The sequence below is a fragment of the Centropristis striata genome, chromosome 13 (genome assembly GCF_030273125.1).
Source record: "Centropristis striata isolate RG_2023a ecotype Rhode Island chromosome 13, C.striata_1.0, whole genome shotgun sequence".
Classification (NCBI taxonomy): domain Eukaryota; kingdom Metazoa; phylum Chordata; class Actinopteri; order Perciformes; family Serranidae; genus Centropristis; species Centropristis striata.
In genome coordinates this window covers 37,138,994-37,161,004 of record NC_081529.1, presented here as the reverse complement: position 1 = coordinate 37,161,004, position 22,011 = coordinate 37,138,994, and the positions used below count along the sequence as shown (strand labels likewise).

The window sequence follows — 22,011 nt, the reverse complement described above, 5'->3', positions numbered from 1 at the left end:
ACTTTATCTTCCTTCTGCCGTGGTGCGGCTCTCTGAGCGGCTGTTAACAGACACAGTGATGCCTCCCACATCGCTACTTTTCTAGTTCTGGTACGCTGCAGTCAGAGACACACAAGACCTCAGGAGAAGAAGAAGAAGAAGAGAGAAAACAACAGCAAAGAGAGAAAATGTATTAAAACACTTGAACCAGCCGGATAATCTATTAAATCTGTCATGTGGAGAGAGATCATGTGACTGGAATCATTGAAGTCATGTGACCACTCAGCTTCCCAGGATTAAGGGACTTTAGTTGGTTTGTTCCAAGTTTACTTTCAATGTTTCCAGTTATTTTTATGATAAATTACTATTATTACTCTGGATCAGTGCAACAACAGAGTCAGACCTTCACATGTGTTCCTGAGAGGTGCAACAGAGACATCCAACCACCAGATGGAGACACAGACCATGAGAGGTCTGAACCTGTCCTCTCCCAATGAGGACTCACCTTTATACTGCTACTGGGTTCAGCTGGGACAGACCCAGAGACCAGGATCAGCTGGGCCAGACCCAGAGACCAGGATCAGCTGGGACAGACCCAGAGACCAGGATCAGCTGGGCCAGACCCAGAGACCAGGATCAGCCGGGACAGACCCATAGACCAGGATCAGCCGGGACAGGCCCAGAGACCAGGATCAGCCGGGACAGACCCAGAGACCAGGATCAGCCGGGACAGACCCAGAGACCAGGATGAGCCGGGACGGACCCAGAGACCAGGATCAGCCGGGACGGACCCAGAGACCAGGATCAGCTGGGACGGACCCAGAGACCAGGATCAGCTGGGACAGATCCAGAGACCAGGATCAGCTGGGACGGACCCAGAGACCAGGATCAGCTTGGACAGAACCAGAGACCAGGATCAGCTGGGACAGACCCAGAGACCAGGATCAACTGGGACAAACCCAGAGACCGGGATCAACTGGTCCAGCTTTTTAAATTCATCCTAAAAACTTCTAGATTTTTAAAACATCAAAAAAAATGAATCACAAATCAATAAATAAAATGAAACATATAATAGTTAATTTAAAAAAAATCAAATTTCAACAGAAATTTCACGTCGTCAAACTTTATTAATTCATGATTTCCTGCATTTGCTTTTAATATTTTTTCATTCATAAATATTCTTGTAATTTATTTATCTTCTGTCAATGATAAATCTGTTAATATGCCATTAAATGTACAAATATTAATGTTCAAAATAAATGAAGAAATGAATTCATAGATTACATAGGAAAAAAATATATTTGTTTTTGATTTATTTGAATATATATTTACCTTTATATTCATTTCACCAAATCATCTTCATAATTGTCTTTTATTTATTTTTATTTTTTATTTTTAAGAAAATGACTCTGGATTGTGAAGGTAATGTCTTTATTCCTCTTTAAAACAGAATCAGATTTACATTTGTTAGAAGCTGCTGTTCTCGTGAGTCTTTAAACCTTTATTGAGATCAATCACGACAGACATTAGCAGCTACAAGACGCTGCTCCAAAAAAAACTTGATTCAAGAGAAAATCAGAGTTCAGCCCTGAGATCATTTCACCGTTTATAAGAAGAAAACATTTGTGACAAGAAACAATCAGAGAATCAAATGTTAAACAAAGTGAAGCTTCATCCAACATTCAGACCACAGGACAGGAAGTCGTCTCCGTCCTACAGAACACACAGAGACACTGAGGAACCAGAGGACAGGAACCTAAACCCAGGATAAAGAGGTTCAGTGAATGTGGTGTTGAAGGTGTGGAGGTGGATCAGTGAGTCAGAGGAGACTCTGTAGAAGGACAGAGAGCCGGCAGGACAGTCCACATACACTCCTACTCTACCGGAGGAGGAGGAGGAGGAGGAGGAGGAGGAGGAGGAGGAGGAGGAGGAGGAGGAGGAGGAGGAGGAGGAGGAGAGGACTGTTTTAATGTTATTGTGCCAGACAGAGTAACCAACATCAGAGCACTCCAGACTCCAGGACTGATCATTTCCTCCAAACCAACAGTCACTCAATCCTTTCCTGTTGATTCCTCTGTAACTCACTGCTACATCAACATGTCCTCTCCTCTCGACCTCCCAGTAACAGCGACCAGTCAGACCATCTCTACACAGCAGCTGAGGCCAGTACCCAAATCTCTCTGGATGACCAGGATATGACTGTTTCTCTCCAACAAATGTCACCGTCCTGTTGTTCTCAGACAGTATGAGGTAACTGTTTACTGTGTTTGTGTCCAGTGTGAGTTGACAGAAATCTGATGGAGAGAAAAAGACACAACACAGCAGCAGTTTATCATCAGACACATCTGAAGGGTTTATTCTTTCTTTGTGTCCTCATGTTGTTCATTTCTATAACGTTTAATGATGACACATGTTGATAAATATCACAACTATTAACTTTGTATTTAAAGCTGTTTTGTCTTCATTAGTCAAATGTAATCCACACTTACACTTCCTCACCCCAGGTGTTAACCTGTGCTCTCCACAATGGTCCACCCTGGAGGAAGAAACACAGTCACAATGATTTTCTATCCAACATGAGTCCTAACTGCTGTTCAACATGAAGCAGAGCTCCTCAGTTTGTCAGTGTGACAGAGAAACAGGCTGAAACTCGCCAAAAAGATAATGTGATGTATAAATATTAAGAGCTCAGTCACCACTGAATTGTCCTCCCTCATAATATTTTTATTTAACCTTTATTTAACCAGGGAATATCTCATTGAGATTAAGAACCTCTTTTTCAAGGGAGCCCTGGCCAAACACAATGTGAAAGCTTGTCCCTTAAAATCAACAGAGGCCTCTAGGATAAGCACAGAGGCCAACCCGACCGCAGGGACCAATACCCACAGCAGTAATATTGCTGCTGCTGCTGAACCTGAGGAAAATAATCTGACAGAAATCTGCACAATCCTCTTTTTCTACTCTACCAAAGTTTCACCAGTAGTTGTTTAGTGTTTTTGCAACACAAAAACAGTGAAAGTGTGACTGTGAAGTGGAATTGCGAAGTTAATAGCCTGATTCTCCTGCTGCAGCCTACAACCTGAGCTTCATCTGCAGCCTATCCACCAGGACTAGGCCAGGCGCAGGCCCTGGCTCAGACTACCACCACTGAGCTAGTGTGCTAACCTGTGATATTGAAGGATGCCTCGCGGTGGGGGGGGGATAAAGGTAACTGCGAGGCGACTGGAAGAGATAGTTCATTCTGCCATCCAACTAACCAGAGTGAGTCTGAAATTATCAATATGGATGCTGTCAAAAAGCTCATTTCCTTTTCTTTTTTTTTTTTATTAGTGAAATGATGTAACAAACAAGGTGACATGAGAGACAAATACACTACATCATGTGGACCACAAGTAGAGACAGCAGACATACAGCGCAAACAACAACAAAGAAAAACGTAAATGATAAACTATTTGCACAGAGGCATCACAGCTGTATGTGCCTGTGTGTATGTGGATGAGGGGCAGATGCTACAACATATATATAAATACATATAACATGGCTCACTTATATGCATAACACAATGAAAATAAATAGGCAAACAAAGCAAGAAGCGCTAACACAAGAAGAGAGGGAGGAGGTAAGAAAGAGAGAAAACAAATTAACAAGAATAACTAAAATAACTAATTAAATAAATAAAATAAAAATAAAAAGATAATATTTTAAAAAAGTAATAATAATAATTATATATATATATATAAGTATATATATACACATATATACATATATATACCCATATAAATACGTACCTACAAAATAAATATAAACAAACTAAAATATAGTTTGATGCGATACAGAACAACATCTTACACAATAACAAGATGTGCAAGATCATACACATAATTGACCCAACATAAACCAACACATCATGACAATGATAGCCACGACAACAACATACGTCGCAGTGAGGGGGCGGGGTCAGAGCAGAGCATCAGGAGGGCAGGCCAGGGGATCCCCAGACCGGCCCCAAGCACCACAAACGGGCGTCCCAGCGGGAGGCAGGTAAGACAAAACAAGAGCTCCTTTTTTTTTTGGTTGATTGTGCCTTGGGCCGCAGCCGAACCCTGAGGCTGCTGCTGGCCCGTTGCCAATCTTGCTGTGGCACTTCCTGGTGTGGGCAACTTCCAGACCCAAGGGAGGAGGTCTGCCTGCTGAGGAGTGGGTTTATTTGGTTTTATTATTATTATTAATTTTTTTTTATCTTTATTTGTTTGTTTTTGTTTTGTTTGAAAGAGTCCTTCTCACCTGCCTCCATCCGAGGCCCCGCCATGCCCCAAAAGAACCGACCTGGAGTTCCAAAAAGAGTAAACCGGTTGACAAGCCCAGATTGCGTGAAGGTAATTATCTGTTGTTCCTGTTGTGCATTGTGTGCAAATGTCTGTGGTTGCTAATCGCATTTGGTGCATTTTGTATTGTGTGATGTGTATTCGATGAATGGTTTTGCATTGGATTAGCTGAAGGTTTGTATTGGATGTCATGTCAAATATATTTTTATTTATGTCTATCCAAAAGTCTGATGAAGTAGAGATGTTCAAGTCAGTGTTCCAGTGGTCTATTGGGAGTGTTATTGAGTCATCTGAAGCTAATAATAGTCTGTATAGTTTGGAAGTTAGTTTATTTAAATTTGTAAATAGGATTATGTTGTGAATTATTTCAGAAGGTTCAAGTGGGTTGTCATTTATGTCTATTTTTGATTTGAGTATGGATTTAAGTTGTGAGTAATTTAAAAATTGATGTCTGTCAATCCTGTGGTTCTGTATGAGGTCCTTAAAATCTATAAACTGATTATTGTTAAAAAGATGGCGGAGATGTGTGATACCCAGTCACTAGAACAACAGAAATCCCATTTTGTGGACATTCTTGGTAGACAACCTGACATTTTTTGAGAGACTGGATGCTATGAATAGGAATATCCAGGAGCTTAAGGACAGCATCCACTACACTCAGAAGGACGTTGATGAAATTAAAATCAAAGTGCCCAAGCTCTCAATGGATCACAACACTCTGGAGAATGGCTTTCGCAAGATTTGTGACTGTCTTGTCACACTTGAGTCTAAAGCTGACTACCTTGAGAACCAATCCAGAAGGAACAATCTCATTTTCCATGGTTTGGAAGAATCTTTCCGTGAGAAATGGTAGGACACAGAGAAGCATGTCCAGAAATGTATCTCTGAGAAGCTGAACCTAAATGCCAGTGCTATGGCCATTGAGAGGGCCCATCATGTGAAATGTGTAAAATGTATATACATATGTAAAAATGGTAAAACAGCTTCTTTTATAGAACATAATGGGATATTAATTACCAGACCCTATGATATAGCTAACTATTTCAACAAATATTTTTTACAAAAAGTTAATTCAATTAGGGATCAGCTGTTGCCGGGATGTTACAGGCCATCTATAGCTAATAAAATAAATCACATTATGGTTAATAAAGATTGTTGCTTTGACTTTAAAACTCTCAGAGAGATCGATGTTGAAAAACTTTTTCTTACAATTAAGTGTGACAAACCTTGTGGGTTGGATAATTAAGATGGCAAACTTTTAAAGCTTGCAGCAAAAGTAATAGCAAAACCACTATGTCATATTTTCAATTTATGTTTTAAAGAATCGATTTATCCAAATCTATGGAAGACTGCAAAAGTCACTCCTCTGCCAAAAAACTGCAGGGAGCCACTTACAGGGCATAACAGCAGGCCAAAAAGTCTGTTACCTGTACTAAGCAAACTGTTAGAGGGAATCATGTTTAAGCAAATTCAGCACGACTTTGAAGTAAATAATATGAACTCTGATTTCCAGCATGCATATAAGGAAGGCTACTCCACTAGCACTGCTCTTACATGTCTTACTGATGACCTGCTTACACAGATAGACAGGAAGTCAGTTGTAGGTGTTGTATTTTTGGACTTCAGTGCAGCCTTTGATCTGATTGACCATGAACTGTTACTCTTGGAGCTTTCAGCCTATGGTTTTAAAAACTCTGTGATTAATTGTATGAGAAGTTATATGAGTGACAGGAGACAGTGTGTTAAGTTTAATGGTGCTTTTTCACATATAGAGAAGCTTCAGTGTGGTATGCCCCAGGGGAGCTGTCTCGGATCTCTCCTCTATTCTATTTTTGTTATAGAATGATATACCATATGTATTGAGAAATGCAGGTACAGTAATGTACGCGGATGATACAACCATCTTTACATCTGCTAGCAGTACTGAACAAGTTAATAGGACACTTCAATATGAGCTAACACTGATATCTGATTGGGTTACAGCAAACAAGTTAAAGTTGAATATTTCTAAAACAAAATGTATGGTACTTGGGTCTAACTACTCACTTCGGTCTGAGCAGAAGTTGGTCCTCTCATTACATGGTGCAGCTATTGAGCAAGTTAGAGAAGCCAAATTGCTGGGCATTACTATAGATGAAACATTAACATGGTCTATACATATAAAGAATATAGTTAGTAAAATGAGTAAAAGTATTTCAAACATTAGAAAATGTGCATGTTTTTTAACTGACACAACTTTCAAGCTTGTTTTTCAATCATTAGTCTTGTCCCAACTTGACTACTGCCCTGCAATATGGTCTGGCACCTCAAAAAAAGAACTTGCTAAACTCCAGCTCGCTCAGAATAGAGCCGCACGACTGGCACTTCACTGTTCTATTAGGAATAATGTAAATGCTATGCATGATAAACTCTCCTGGATGAAAGTAGAGGAGAGATTGGCTTGCAGCCTTTTTTTGTATTTTAATAATATTTGTACTTTGCGTAAACCCAGCAGCCTGTTTTCTCTATTAGTACCTACCAAGATCACACATGATTATGATACCAGACAGGCCTTAAGCTGTCGTTTCAGACTACCTAGACCTAGGACAAATGCACTGAAAAGAACTGTATTGTACAGAGCTATTGTATACTCGAATGGACTTCTGTACTGCTTCATTCTTAAGTGTAACAAATCAGGATTTAGAAGGGAATTGAAAAAAGCTGTTTTGAGTAAAGAAATTAGGTTAAATTCAGTTGACTGATATCTGTAAAGCTACAGAGTGCCTTATTTTGTATTTTTTGTTTAAACTTGTACAGAGACAGCTCTTAATGAACTGATCTCTGAATGTGTCCGTGTATATGTGTGAGTATGTATGTGTAGGTGCTTGTACTATGTTGTACTGTGTATGCATGATGCATGTGAATGTTACGGTTATTTGTCTTGCTTTTTAGGGACCCCAGGAAGAATACTTGTCACCATGGTGACAACTAATGGGGATCCAATAAACAATAAACAGTCTGTCCTGCATTCACACATGAACAGAGGGTTCATGATTTATTGAGACTGCTTATGATGCAAATGAGAAATAAAGCTGGACTACAGTGGTAGCTGTACCAGGAACCCAAACAGTGAAGGAATACCCTCGGACCAAACAATATCTATACAATAGAACAGCTTTTTTATTTAATTAAAATCATAATGATGTTTTTATGTTTACTGCTAACTGTTTTTTTCAAGGTTTTCTAAATTTAGTATTGAAATGAAGAAGTTTACGGTAAAACTGCTGTATGACATTTTATTTTCTGCCAATTGTTTTGTTTGTCCTTACTGTACTGTGTCCAAACCTGAGACAGTCCGTCTGTCCATATCTGAGAGTGTCTGTCTGTCTGTCCATACCTGAGAGTGTCTGTCTTTCTATCTGTCCATATCTGAGAGTGTCTGTCTGTCTGTCTGTCTGTCTGTTCATACCTGAGAGTGTCTGTATATCTGTCTGTCCATACCTGAGAGTGTATGTATGTCTGTCCATACTTGAGAGTGTCTGTCTGTCTGTCTATCCATACCTGAGAATGTCTGTCAGAAAGACAGACAGTCTGTCCATAGCTGCGAGTGTCTGTCTGTGTCCATACAGTCTGTCTGACTGTCTATCTGAACCTGAGAGTGCCTGTCGGTCCATACCTGAGAGTGCCTGTCTGTCCATACCTGAGAGTGTCTGTCTGTCTGTCAATATCTGCGACTGTCTGTCTGTCCATGCCAGCGAGTGTCTGTCTGTCTGTCTGTCTGTCTGTCTGTCCGTACCTGAGAATATCCAGTCTGCATCGTGGATCCTTCAGCTGCTTCACTCCTGAGTCTCCTGGATGATTGTAGCTCAGGTCCAGCTCTGTCAGATGGGAGGAGCTGGACCTCAGAGCTGAGGCCAGAGAAGAACATCCTTCCTCTGAGATCAGACAGCCTGACAGACTGGAATTAAGGAGATAACGTGAATAAAGGGTTTTAGAACACTATCTCAGCCGGAAAACACGACAGAAGTTGCCCATCTTTACTAACATGGAGATACATTTAAATTGAACGTAAAGGATTTAAAATATCAACTGTGAATGGTAATGAATACTGACCTGAGGGTTTTCAGTTCACATAGTGGACTCTTCAGTCCAGCAGACAGAAGGTTCACTCCTGAATCCTTCAGGTCGTTGTTACTCAGGTCCAGCTCTCTCAGATGGGAGGGGTTGGACCTCAGAGCTGAGGCCAGAGAAGAACAGCCTTCCTCTGAGATCAGACAGCCTGACAGACTGGAATTAAGGAGATAACATAAATACAGGGTTTAAGAACACTATCTCAGCAGGAAAACACTACAGAAGTTGCCCATCTTCATTAACATGGAAATACATTTAAATTGAACTTAAAGGATTTAAAATATCAACTGTGATTGATAATGAATACTGACCTGAGGGTTTTCAGTTCAGAAAGTGGACTCTTCAGACCAGCAGACAGGAGCTTCACTCCTGAATCCTTCAGGTTGTTGTTACTGAGGTCCAGGTCTCTCAGACTAGAGGACTGGGAGCTGAGAATTGAGGACAGAGCTTCACAGCTTCTCTCGGAGAGCTTACAGCTAGTTAACCTGGAGAGGAAAAGAGATGAACATCAGAAAATTATTTTATTGTCTTGAATTACAGAAAGCATGTTTCATGTTGTTCATTTATCCACTCACAGAGCTTTGTTGGAGGCTTTGACCACTGGCAGCAGCCTCAGAAGAGCCTCCTCTGAAGCAGAGTATTTCTTCAGGTCAAACACATCCAGATCTGTTTCTGATGACAGTAAGATGAAGACCAGAGCTGACCACTGAGCAGGAGATAGTCTATCTGTGGAGAGACTTCTTGATCTCAGGGACTGTTGGATCTCTTCGACTAGAGAACGATCATTCAGTTCATTCAGACAGTGGAACAGGTTGATGCTTCTCTCTGCAGACAGATTCCTCCTGAGCTTCTTCTTGATGTACTGGACTGTTTCCTCATTGGTCTGTGAGCTACTTCCTGTCTGTGTCAGCAGACCTCGTAGGAGGTTCTGATTGGTCTCCAGAGAAAGACCCAGGAGGAAGCGGAGGAACAAGTCCAGGTGTCCATTTGGACTCTGTAAGGCCTTGTCCACAGCACTCTGGTAGAGATGTTTTAGTTTAGGTTTGTCTCTGAAGACTTTGGACCACCATCTTGCTTCTGCCATCAGATTGACTCCAGACTCGATGAAGGTCAGATGGACATGAAGAGCAGCCAGAAACTCCTGAACACTCAGATGGACGAAGCAGAACACCCTGTCCTCGTACAGTTCACTCTCCTCTCTAAAGACCTCTGTGAACACTCCTGAGTACACTGAGGCTGCTGTGATATCGATGCCACACTCTGTCAGGTCTGAGTCATAGAAGATCAGGTTTCCTTTCTGCAGCTGATCAAAAGCCAGTTTTCCCAGAGATTCAATCATCTTCCTCCTCTCTGGACTCCAGAGTGGATCTCTCTCAAATTTCCCATGATACTTGACGTTTGTCCGTTTGGACTGAACCACCAGGAAGTGGATGTACATCTCAGTCAAGGTCTTGGGCAGCTCTCCTCCCTCTCTGGTTTTCAACAGCTTCTCCAGAACTTTAGCAGAGATCCAGCAGAAGATTGGGATGTGGCACATGATGTGGAGGCTTCGTGATGTCTTGATGTGGGAGATGATCCTGCAGGCCTGCTCCTCATCTCTGAATCTCTTCCTGAAGTAGTCCTCCTTCTGAGGGTCAGTGAACCCTCTGACCTCTGTCACCATGTCAAGACAGTCAACAGGGATCTGATTGGCTGCTACAGGTCTTGTGGTTATCCAGAGGCGAGCAGAGGGAAGCAGTTTCCCCCTGATGAGGTTTGTCAGCAGCACATCCACTGAGGTGGACTCTGTGACATCAGTCAGGACCTCAGTGTTGTGGAAGTCCAGAGGAAGTCGACACTCATCCAGACCGTCAAAGATCAACACAACGTGGAACTCTTCAAACCTGCAGATTCCTGCTTCTTTGGTTTCAGTAAAGAAGTGATGAATAAGTTCCACCAAGCTGAACTTTTTCTCTTTCAGCACGTTCAGCTCTCTGAAAGTGAAAGGAAATGTGAAGTGGATGTCCTGGTTGGTTTTGTCTTCAGCCCAGTCCAGAGTGAACTTCTGTGTTAAGACTGTTTTCCCAATGCCAGCCACTCCCTTTGTCAGCACTGTGATTCGTTCATCTCTTCCAGGTGAGGCTTTAAAGATGTCTTCTTGTCTGATTGTTGTTTCTGATCTGTCTGGTTTCCTGGATGCTGTTTCAATCTGTCTGACCTCATGCTCCATGTTGACCTCTGCAGTTTCTTCCTTTAAGATGTAGATCTCTGTGCAGATCTGATTCAGAAGGATCTGGTTTGCTTTTTTAGTGATCCCCTCAAACACAGACTGGAACTTCTTTTGTAATTTGGATTTGAGTTTTCTCTGGCACTCAGCAAGAATCTCTGAATGAAGAGAACAATGAAACCAATGAGGGGTTGTTACAGTGAATGAGAGTCATGAACTTGTTTTCTTACAAGTTTTCACATTTCTTTTGTATGAAATCTGTTCAGCTCGATTGATAACAACAGTTGGTCCTGAAAAGGTGAAACCAGAGACTAGTCCAGATCGAGTCCAGTTGAGGGAAGTAATATTTTCCAAACAAACTTACAGACTTCAGTGTGTGCACATTTTTACCAGCTAGAAGCAAGCAAAAACAGGATTGTCTGCCTTTGGTTCATCATTTTTGTTCTCTGAGAGACTTTAATTTTCTTTCTCTGCTGGTTGTGTTTTTTGTCGCTTGTTCTATAATCCAAAGTGCAACACAACAAACATGTCTATATTTGTAGATCAGAGAGATACACACCTCATGTTTGTTTAAGTCTCTGTAATCTACAACTTAAATCTTTGTTACATCCATTTTAATATTGAATAATGATTCTGACTCACCTTTAGGTTCGAAGGAGGTGTTGGATAATTCCCTCACTAGTTCATTCTGATTTATCTTCACTAAAAGTATTCTGGTCACTTGCATCGTGTTTATACTGTAAGTCTGAAACATCTGATCTATGGTTTTCATGCGGTCTGCATCCTCCAGTTGACTCTTTGGGATTGCTGGGAGGCCTTCTAGTGCCCCCTTCTGCTGCAGGAACCACTTGAATTTTTCAAAGTCCTCAGCTCCCAAATCTTCTAAAGTTCTGAAGAGGACCTCTTGAGGTGTCACCATTTTTTCTCCCTGCAAAGATCCAAAACAAACCAAAAATAAATAGTCACCTTAACAATATAGACTTAGAGTTATGATGAAGATTTATTAGTTTTAAGCAAAAATATCGTCCTGTCGTTGGTCAACAGAAAATAATCTATCTTAGATTAGATATTGTGTGTTTTGTTTTAATTTGCTTTCTTGTGAATAAAAGGCTTTTTGGAATACACATGCTGTGCATTTTATGTTATACACAAGTAATTGATGCCAACCTCTTCGATGCAAATAACTCCAAATTCCTTCAACCTTTACGAAACATTATTATGGTAATTGATATAGATAATAAAAATTAAATTTATAATTGACAATATAATAATTTTACGGGGGTAAAAAAAACAGAATTATTTATAATTCGGATAGCCATTTTGACAGATTTCTGAACTCTGAGGCCAATGGTGCTCTGCAATGGAGGCAGAGTAAACCCAAACAAAATGTATGCACATACAGCAGATAAAATGTTTTAACTTTGCTGTCCAACATGTTCGGACATTCTTTACATTCTTTACTGATGATGAAAGATGAAATTGAAATTATGTTTATTAGACATGACAATCATGGCAGTAATACATGAACATCATTTTCAAGTCATTGTAATTTAACTTCCTACCAGACACTTTCCACCTTCATGTGTGGAGGAGCTGCTTGTTTCTTCCTCGTCAGTCCTGGTGTCTGTGAGCGTCTGAGTTGAGGACGCCATCACACCCTCACAATTTCACAGTCCAAGTCTAAAAACAAACAACAAAGTGATGTGAAAACCAGTCCAACCAGTGTCAGAAACACAGTCAGTCAGAGGAATCAAAGGTTTTACCACACCACACAACTTAAAGGTAAGTTTTGCTTCACGTAGACGCAAGGTCTTGTATGACAACTAACCATTATATTTCTAATGTGGCAACAACTGATCACAAACAATGTACTTTTCAACACAGGCATACACGTTTGGAGAGAAATTCAAAGTTAATGTCACATCCTGTCCTTTGTTCTGAGCTCTAAACCTCAAAAATCAACTTTCCCTCTCTTCAGCATATTTCTTTTAGCCTCCTTTGTTGTAAGCCATGTGGTCATCTTTCATTTTCATTTATCCTTTGTTTATTTTCTCGAAGAATCATTGAGGGCAACCCCTCATTTACAATGATGTCGAGAGTACAGAGAAAACACGAAACAGCACAGACAAAACGCATGCAAAAACATTACAAACAGCTACAGTGAAAGGCAGAGTTATTGGTTATCATAGTTTTAAACTGACCCAGAGTTATAATTGTTTTGAGTTTGAGCAAATGTTGTAAGATGTTCCAGGTAGATGCAGCAGAAAAACTGAAGGCAGTTTTTCCAAATTCAGTATTAGTCCGGGGAACATTGAGCATTAATCACTAGAGCGTGTTGGATAATTACTATGTGACCAGTTTAATAAAGTGCTGAGGTATGGTGGCATGTCGCCTATCAATACTTTATAAATGAAAAGGAACCAGTGCATCTCTCGTCTCACGGATAAAGGTGCCATCCACCTTGTTGTATAGGATGCAATGATGGGTGGAGTAACTGTCAACAGTGATGAATCGGAGTGCAGAGTGATAAACAGAGTCCAGTGAGGTGAGAGTGGAGGCAGAAGCATGTCTATAGATAACATCAGCATAATCCAGAACTGAGAAAAAGACAGCCTGAATGATCCGTTTCCTACAGAACAGAGGGAAGTTTCTTTTGTTTCTGTATAAGTATTTTTGTTTTAATATACTTGTAAGGATGTCAAAATGACATTTAAAAGTCTTTTTTTTTTTATCTAACCAGACACCCAGATGTTTGTATTGTGAAACCTTTTCAATGCTGTGACCTGTTAAAGTGGTGATATGTAGACCATCTTCTGCAATATATCTGGCTCTTGAGACTATCATGTATTTGGTTTTGTCTGAATTGAGAACTAATTTTAGATTGGGGAGAGAATGTTGTAGTTTGTCGAAGGCTTGCTTGTCACAGTTTCAGCTCTGTCTCCCAGTAATTTTCCACTGAGCCTGCCTCCTCCTCACTCCACCTGTCAGCCACTCCCTCCTCATCAGCCAGACTCTCTTCACCTGTTTACCCAGCTGCCCTTGATCACTAATCAAGCCACTATAAAGACTCCTGCCTCACACACAATCACTGCCAGATTGTTAGTGTACCATGTGTCCTACTCTCTTGTGTTTTTCTAGTGTGCTTTTCGGTTTTGACTCTTGCCTGTTTTTGGACTCTGCCTCTGCCTTATCCCTTTGGATTGTTTGCCTGCCTTGCCTGACTGAACTCCTGTGTACCGAACCTCTGCTTGTGATAAAAGACTGGTTACCTCCTGTTTCTACCTCCTGTGTGCTGCAATTGGGTCCATACACAACCCGTTACATTGCTGGAGAGTTTCAATGGCTGAATGTGCAGTATTAGAGGTGCAATACAGAACTGTCTCATCGGTGTAGAGATGGGCGTTACAGTGTGTTATAGTGGATGTAATGTTGTGAATGAAAATTGTAAACAGGACAGGACCCAATATTGAACCTTGTGGGACCCCCTTTGTTAATGGTTAAAATTCAGAGCGAGCGAGAGTCACACATTGCTGTCTGTGGGATAGGTAGTCCTGGAACCATTAACATGAACTAGAGTCAAAGCCAATGTTACTGAGTCTTTGTAGTAGCAGAGCATGGTCAACAGTATCAAATGCTTTTGATAAGTCTACAAAGAGGGCGGCACAATAATTACCTTTGTCCATGGCACATATAATATTTTTTGTAACAGATGTAATAGCAGTAACTGTATGTTTTGGTCTGAAACCAGATTGTAGGGGACTCGGCACATAATTGAGTGAGAGGAATGTTTTGAGCTGATTGTTGACAAGAAATTCTAGAACTTTAGCGAGACAGGGCAGTTTTGAAATTGGTCGATAGTTGTTGAGGTTTGATTTATCACCACTCTTATGTAGTGGGACAACATGTGCTGATTTCCATACCTGAGGGATAACACCAGAAGAAATTGACAGATTAAACAGGTATGTAATTTAGTCTGCTATATGAGGAGCACCAAGCTTTAAAAATATCTATTTTATCCTCACCTGTTGATTTCTTGCAGTCTAAACCCTGAAGTGCTTTGATAACAGCATAAGACATAACATGTTGCAGTGTAAACAGGGAAGTATGGTTTGAACAGTGGTGGTTTGGAGACACATGAGACAGCAGCTGACCAGCAAGACCAGGATATACTATATCAAATTGGTTTCAATTTGATATGATATTCAGTGCATTTGTTCCTTTGTCTTTTGAGTGTAAGCCATTGAGCTGCCTCATTGGTGAGCCTTGCTGTGGCCCACGCTTTGTCTCTTGCTTAAGTGCAAGTTCAGTGGTGACACACACACACACACACACACACACAATCAATTAAAGATATCAAAAATAGACATATGCAGAGAGTACAGAATGATTACTTAAAATCCATTTTTTCACTTCACGTGAGAAAGCATGTAAATCTGTAACACTTTTTAGATTCCTGGGAAGAGTTCCATGCTTTAGTAGCTCTAAAAGAGAAAGCTGAGTGCTCTGATTTGGGAGGCTACAATCTCCCCTGTGATGATCTGGTGGCTCTAAAAAAATAAATAAAAAAGATAATATGTAAAAAATAATAATAATTATATATATATATATATATATATATATATATATATATATATATATATATATATATACACACATACATACGTAAATAAACAACAGGGGGACGGGGGACATCACCACACAATATAGTTTGATGCGATACAGAACAACATCTTACACAATAACAAGATGTGCAAGATCATACACATAATTGACCCAACATAAACCAACACATCATGACAATGATAGCCACGACAACAACATACGCCAGACCAAAGCATCAGGGGGGGCAGGCCAGGGGACCCCCAGACCGGCCCCAAGCAGCACCGCCGGGCGTCCCAGCGGGAGGCAGGTAACACAAAACAAGAGCTCCTTTTTTATTTATTTTTTGGTTGATTGATTGTGCCTTGGGCCGCAGCCGAACCCGGAGGAAGCTACTGGCCCGTTGCCAATCTTGCTGTGGCACTTCCTGGTGTGGGCAACTTCCAGACCCATGGGAGGAGGTCTGCCCGCTGAGGAGTGCGTTTATTTGGTTTTATTATTATTATTTTTTTTAATCTTTGTTTGTTTTTGTTTTGTTTGAAAGAGTCCTTCTCACCTGCCTCCATCCGAGGCCACGCCATGCCCCAAGAGAACCGACCTGGAGCCCCCACCTTCAACCCGGCTAATCACCCCTCCCCCCACCCCCCCGTACCCTGTCGCAAAGGCGTCATCATGAGTGTTGTTAGAAGAGAATATTAATAATCATCATAATAATAATAATAATAATTAGGTAGGTAAGATAAGAAGCTATAGTTGTGATGATTGCATAATAGGCAAATAAGATAATAATGACTATATTCATGGTGATATGATAATTGAATAGGATATGGAACTTTAGTTATGTTGATGATATGGTAGTAATATTAATGGCAACAACGGAGTTAACTATCATAATCATAATATTTAGTCGTAAGCTTATTCGTATTGATAAAATCAATAAATACAATTAACAAAATGAGGATAATATTAATAAGTATTACCATCATAGTCACAGTACACTGTAAAACCCAATGTTGCTTGTTTATTATTATAACTAATTTTTCCTTTTCAATACAACAAAGATTTGTGCAAGAAGTAATTTTAACCTAATATATTGAGTGAAATAGCGAGATTTGAGTTAACGCCATTGTCTTTGTTGTCTTGACATAAAATTATTTCGCAGCAAGGACATTCAAATATTTAAGTTGAAACAATAAGTTGGGTTTACAGTGTAGTAACGAAAATAATGATGATAATATAGTAATTACATTAATTGTAATGGTAATGAAGGAAGAGCAAAAAATAAATAAATACATAAATAAATAAATGAAATAAATAAAAAGTAAGATATTTAAATCCGAAAAACAAGAAACCCAGGGAGAAAGAAAACATATGCATATATATACCTATATACACACATCCACACACATAAATGAATAAAAATAAAATAAATGGGAAAAAATAAATAATAATAAATAACTAAATAAACAAATAATATATATATATATTGATAGATATATACATGCGTACATACGTAGACGAATGTGTGTGTGTGCGTTTGAAATTGTCATCATTTTTTTCCCCCTTTTTCCCTTCTTTCTTTCATTTTTTCCCCCTCTTCCTTTTCCCTTTTTTTTACTTTATTTTATTTTTATTATTATAATTTATTTGTTTTTCCTTTTTTTTTTTTTTTTTTTGCTTCTTTCTTTTCACAGGCCTGTTCACTATTCTTATCCTTCACAACATTAACCCAATTTGTTTGTCTAAATTAATTTTTGAAGTGCTGCATCTCTTTCTTTGGGATAAGTGAGATATAATTTTTCCCTTCTGGTGTATTCTTATTACTAAGTCACTTCTTTGACAGCTGCCTTGTGACCAGGCTGAGATTGTGGTCTGATAACCCAGTTATATAAGTTAGATGTTTTTGACATGCGTTTGGTTTTATTTGTATAAATTAAATCCAATAGAGTGTTTGAAGACCTTGTTATCCTTGTTGGATTTTCAATTAGCTGAGTTAAGTGAAATTTATTAGCAATATCCTTAAGCTTTTTCCTTCTTATTTCATCTAGCCAATTCAGATTGAAATCGCCCATTAGTAGCACTTCTTTACCTTTACATGTTTGAAGTATAGCAGACAGTTTATCTAAGAACATATCATTTTCAGATGGTGGTCGATATAGAACAATAAGATAGATGTCCACCAAAGACTTTTTTAACTTGTAACCAAGAGGCAAACTTCAGGGCTGATAATGAAGCAAACATGGAAGTGCCAAAAGCTGCAGTTTATCATCTAGCTGCAAAATGAAGCCAAACCTCACAGAGCTTCATGTTCAAATGTTCAACTTTACAGAAGAAATAAAAATATTTACAACCTGGAACAATAAAACCGTCTCCAAATATAAATCATATCTTAAGATACATCCAATTAATTTCTAGATACATAAACATGGTCAAAAAGCTGTTCTTGTTCTATTTCTAAGAACACATGATGAATGCAGGTTTTTAACCAGGAATTCGCTTCTGATATTTACTCAAGCAACAGTTGGAAAAGACAGTTTATTACCTAAATGTCACAATTTCCTGAAAAGAGTGAGAAGCAGAAGTGCAGCTCTGACACTCAGCATTTAACACTCCTGTCTCTCTTCAGCCAGACTCTCAGTTTAAGGCAAAAGTGGCCAAAAAAGCATTTAAATCCAGTAGATTATAATCAAATATGTACACATGAAAAACACTTATTTTAGTTCAAATAGCTAAAAATATTTAACTCATCATCACTCAGTTGAACGACAGATGTTCAGTTTAGCATTTGGCAATTCTGTAATTGATTGAAATCAGTTCAGCAATTTTATATGAATTCATCATTAAAATGGACTAAAAATGTGCAGCCTGCCCCAAAGAGTCCTTACTGTCAGTGTTGAGGCTGTTGAAGGTGGCGTTCAGAGAAGAGACCAAAACCTCTTTGGTTTCCATCCCATTGTAGAATGTACCGTCTGTTTTTATTTAAAGGCCCAGCAGACGGTTGCTATGGTGATGACAGTCCTATGAAAAAAAAAGAAAAGATCTCTAAAAATGCTCAACTTGTTTGCTGTTACTTGACAAATATTCTTCCTCAATTAAAAAGCTTAAAAGGCAGAGCCCTTCAGTGTTCCTCTTCTAATATCTTAGCGTAGCACAGGAAGTTCTCCATATATGGTTACACATGAAACACTTGAAGGTCATTGGTTTAACAGAGCTCAACATGAATAATAGTGTTGGCTCAAGGCTCCACCTCTCTACATCAAATGACACATGTCATAAAATACATCAAATACATTTCTAGATCAAAAAGCTGTTCTTGTTCTATTTCTAAGAACACATGATAGATGCAGGTTTTTAACCAGCAGAACTCACTCCTGATATTTACTCAAGCAACGGTTGGAAAGGACAGTTTATTACCTAAATGTCACAACTGACGGAGAAGTGTCCGGAGCAGAAGTTTAGCTGTGAGCCAAGCTGATGACTGAACTGATGTGTCTGATGTTTTCATGAAAGAAATGGAGCTTTATATTCACATTAAACTCAGCAAAGACAGAAAAAGGCTTTAAGGCTGTGAGAGCGTGACCCCGTTTTGGTGCTTTTAAAAAAAAAAAAAATGAACACCATATTTTGAGATGTTCAAAAATGACATGCTAAAACAAAAGTCATACTATAACATGTCAATTTTTGTCAAAAATGGTTACATTTTAAAATGCCTAAAAGTGCTAAAAATGGTTCAATTATAGTCTGTTTATTCATATTAGAACAAAATATGGCCAGAAATGCCAGTAAAACACCACATTATGGGATGTCCAAAAATTGGACAAAATCAGAAAAGTCATATTGAATTTTGTCAAAAATGGTGAAATTTTGAAATGCCTAAAAATACATCAAATGGGTCAATTATAGTCTGTTGATGGATATTAGAGCAGAGGTTCCCAAAGTGTGGTGGGTGGACCCCTGGGGGTGCACGAGCTGCCTCTAGGGGGTCCGCGAGATGAAAAATGTAATGGCGGTCTGATAATACATTACATTTTTCCCCCCACACAATAAAGACGTGTAAATAAACATTTCCCTTGTAAAATGTAAAATCAAAAAACTGTAATATTAATTAATTAATAAATGCAGATTATTCAAAATGCACTTCATCTTAAAATGAAGCGTAGAAGAAGTTATCTTCTTCCATTTTTCCAGCCTGTGTTATGATTACGTGGTTGTGTAACCTCCATGGTCATTTAAACTTGCTGCAAGTTTTGTTCAACGCGGCTCCAAATATTATTATATTAACATAATATTATATTATAACATTTCCCAACTTATGTGCTTTCTGCCTCTGATCCTGAGCCTGTCATCATCCTCTTTGCTCTTAAAAATGGAAGCTTGAACATAACTTTGTTGCATTATGTTGAAACTGTGTTTCAGATTAATTCAAATGTGAGAGCTCATTGTTTTGATGGTGATTATTTTGTTATATGTTTGTTCTGGTCATTTCAGCATGATTAAACATGCCGCCTTTAATATGGCGATAAAAAAGCTTATTGCATTTTTTTTTTTTTTTTTAAAGTGTGGGGGATTGGGGGTGCGTCAAACCGGTTGGGACATAGAAAGGGGGCACAGCTAAAAAAGTTTGGGAACCGCTGTATTAGAGCATAGAATGACAGAAAAACACCATGTTATGGGATGTCCAAAAATTGGACAAAAACAGAAAAATCATACTATAGCATGTCATATATTTTGGGGGGAAATTCATAAAATTTTCAAACGATGAAAAACTCTCAAAATCTTCTTATAGTCTGTTGATGCATGAAGTAGGGTGGCTTTTGTAGAAATAACCCAAAAAACCCCACCATTTTTTGAGATGTAAAAAAATGAGCCGCACAAAGTATAACGTGTCATTTTTTGTTGAAAATGGTTAAATTTTCAAATCCCTAAAAAGGCTCCAAATGGGTCAATTATAGTCTGTTTATTCATTTTAGATCATAATATGGCCAGAAACTATGCATTTTATACATATTTACTTATATATTCATATCTATACGATGTCTTTCTATTCTTGTTGGAGTAACTGGAGAGAAACCGAATGTCCCTCTGGTGATCAATAAAGTTTTTCTGATTCTGATTAATATGGAGCGCAGTATAAAGCTAGTGAAAGAAATGTTTCACAGATACCAACATTAAGCCTGAATCTCTGTTCCCCTTTCCTTTAACTCGGAGCTGTTGACGTACAGATCTCTCTCTGGAGGAACAACATGTGGCTGGGAAATGCATCAGAATAACTCAGGTGAGCTGTAGAATTGATCCCGTATGTGATGATTAATCAGACGACAAGGTGAAGGCAAAGTGTGGCTTATAAACTGATGAGTAAACATGATTGTGTCTGCTCTGTTGGTGCTGCAGGAGATAGACGGTGGAGTTCAGAGGGAGTGTTTTACTGGCCCAGGATGATACGTGTATAATGGACTACATTAAAACGTCCCTGAACTCAGATGAATGTCACACCACTTTATCTTCCTTCTGCCGTGGTGCGGCTCTCTGAGCGGCTGTTAACAGACACAGTGATGCCTCCCACATCGCTACTTTTCTAGTTCTGGTACGCTGCAGTCAGAGACACACAAGACCTCAGGAGAAGAAGAAGAGAGAAAACAACAGCAAAGAGAGAAAATGTATTAAAACACTTGAACCAGCCGGATAATCTATTAAATCTGTCATGTGGAGAGAGATCATGTAACTGGAATCATTGAAGTCATGTGACCACTCAGCTTCCCAGGATTAAGGGACTTTAGTTGGTTTGTTCCAAGTTTACTTTCAATGTTTCCAGTTATTTTTATGATAAATTACTATTATTACTCTGGATCAGTGCAACAACAGAGTCAGACCTTCACACGTGTTCCTGAGAGGTGCAACAGAGACATCCAACCACCAGATGGAGACACAGACCATGAGAGGTCTGGACCTGTCCTCTCCCAATGAGGACTCACCTTTATACTGCTACTGGGTTCAGCTGGGACAGACCCAGAGACCAGGATCAGCTGGGCCAGACCCAGAGACCAGGATCAGCTGGGCCAGACCCAGAGACCAGGATCAGCTGGGACAGACCCAGAGACCAGGATCAGCTGGGACAGACCCAGAGACCAGGATCAGCTGGGACAGATCCAGAGACCAGGGCAAACTGGGACAGACCCAGAGACCAGGATCAGCTGGGACGGACCCAGAGACCAGGGCAAACTGGGACAGACCCAGAGACCCGGATCAGCTGGTACAGACCCAGAGACCAGGATCAGCTGGGACAGACCCAGAGACCAGGGCAAACTGGGACAGACCCAGAGACCCGGATCAGCTGGTACAGACCCAGAGACCAGAATCAACTGGGACAAACCCAGAGACCGGGATCAACTGGTCCAGCTTTATTAATTCATTTTAAAAACTTCTAGATTTTTAAAACATCAAAAAAATGAATCACAAATCAATAAATAAAATGAAACATATAATAGTTAATTTAAAAAAAATTAAATGTCAACAGAAATTTCACGTCGTCAAACTTTATTAATTCATGATTTCCTGCATTTGCTTTTAATATTCTTTTATTCATAAATATTCTTGTAATTTATTTATCTTCTGTCAATGATAAATCTGTTAATATGCCCTTAAATGTACAAATATTAATGTTCAAAATAAATGAAGAAATGAATTCATAGATTACATGTGAAAAAATTATATTTCTGTTTTTGATTTATTTGAATATATATTTACCTTTATATTCATTTCACCAAATCATCTTCATAATTGTCTTTTTATTCA

At 39.3% G+C, this 22,011-nt stretch overlaps 1 protein-coding gene and 1 pseudogene across 1 annotated transcript; both read right to left on the bottom strand.

Annotated features, from left to right (window-relative positions):
• LOC131983199 (NLR family CARD domain-containing protein 3-like) overlaps window positions 1-18,152 on the bottom strand; it is a 40,965-nt pseudogene extending 22,813 nt beyond the window's left edge.
• Window positions 1,327-12,272, bottom strand: LOC131983444 (NLR family CARD domain-containing protein 3-like). The gene is made up of 8 exons (XM_059348152.1): window positions 12,183-12,272; window positions 11,263-11,548; window positions 8,990-10,778; window positions 8,726-8,899; window positions 8,397-8,570; window positions 8,080-8,241; window positions 2,469-2,515; window positions 1,327-2,273 (listed from the first exon to the last, which is right to left on the bottom strand). The coding sequence occupies exons 1-8, from the start codon at window positions 12,270-12,272 to the stop codon at window positions 1,693-1,695; spliced, it is 3,303 nt and encodes a 1,100-aa protein (XP_059204135.1). The 3' UTR covers window positions 1,327-1,692.
• Window positions 18,153-22,011: the final 3,859 nt, after the last annotated feature.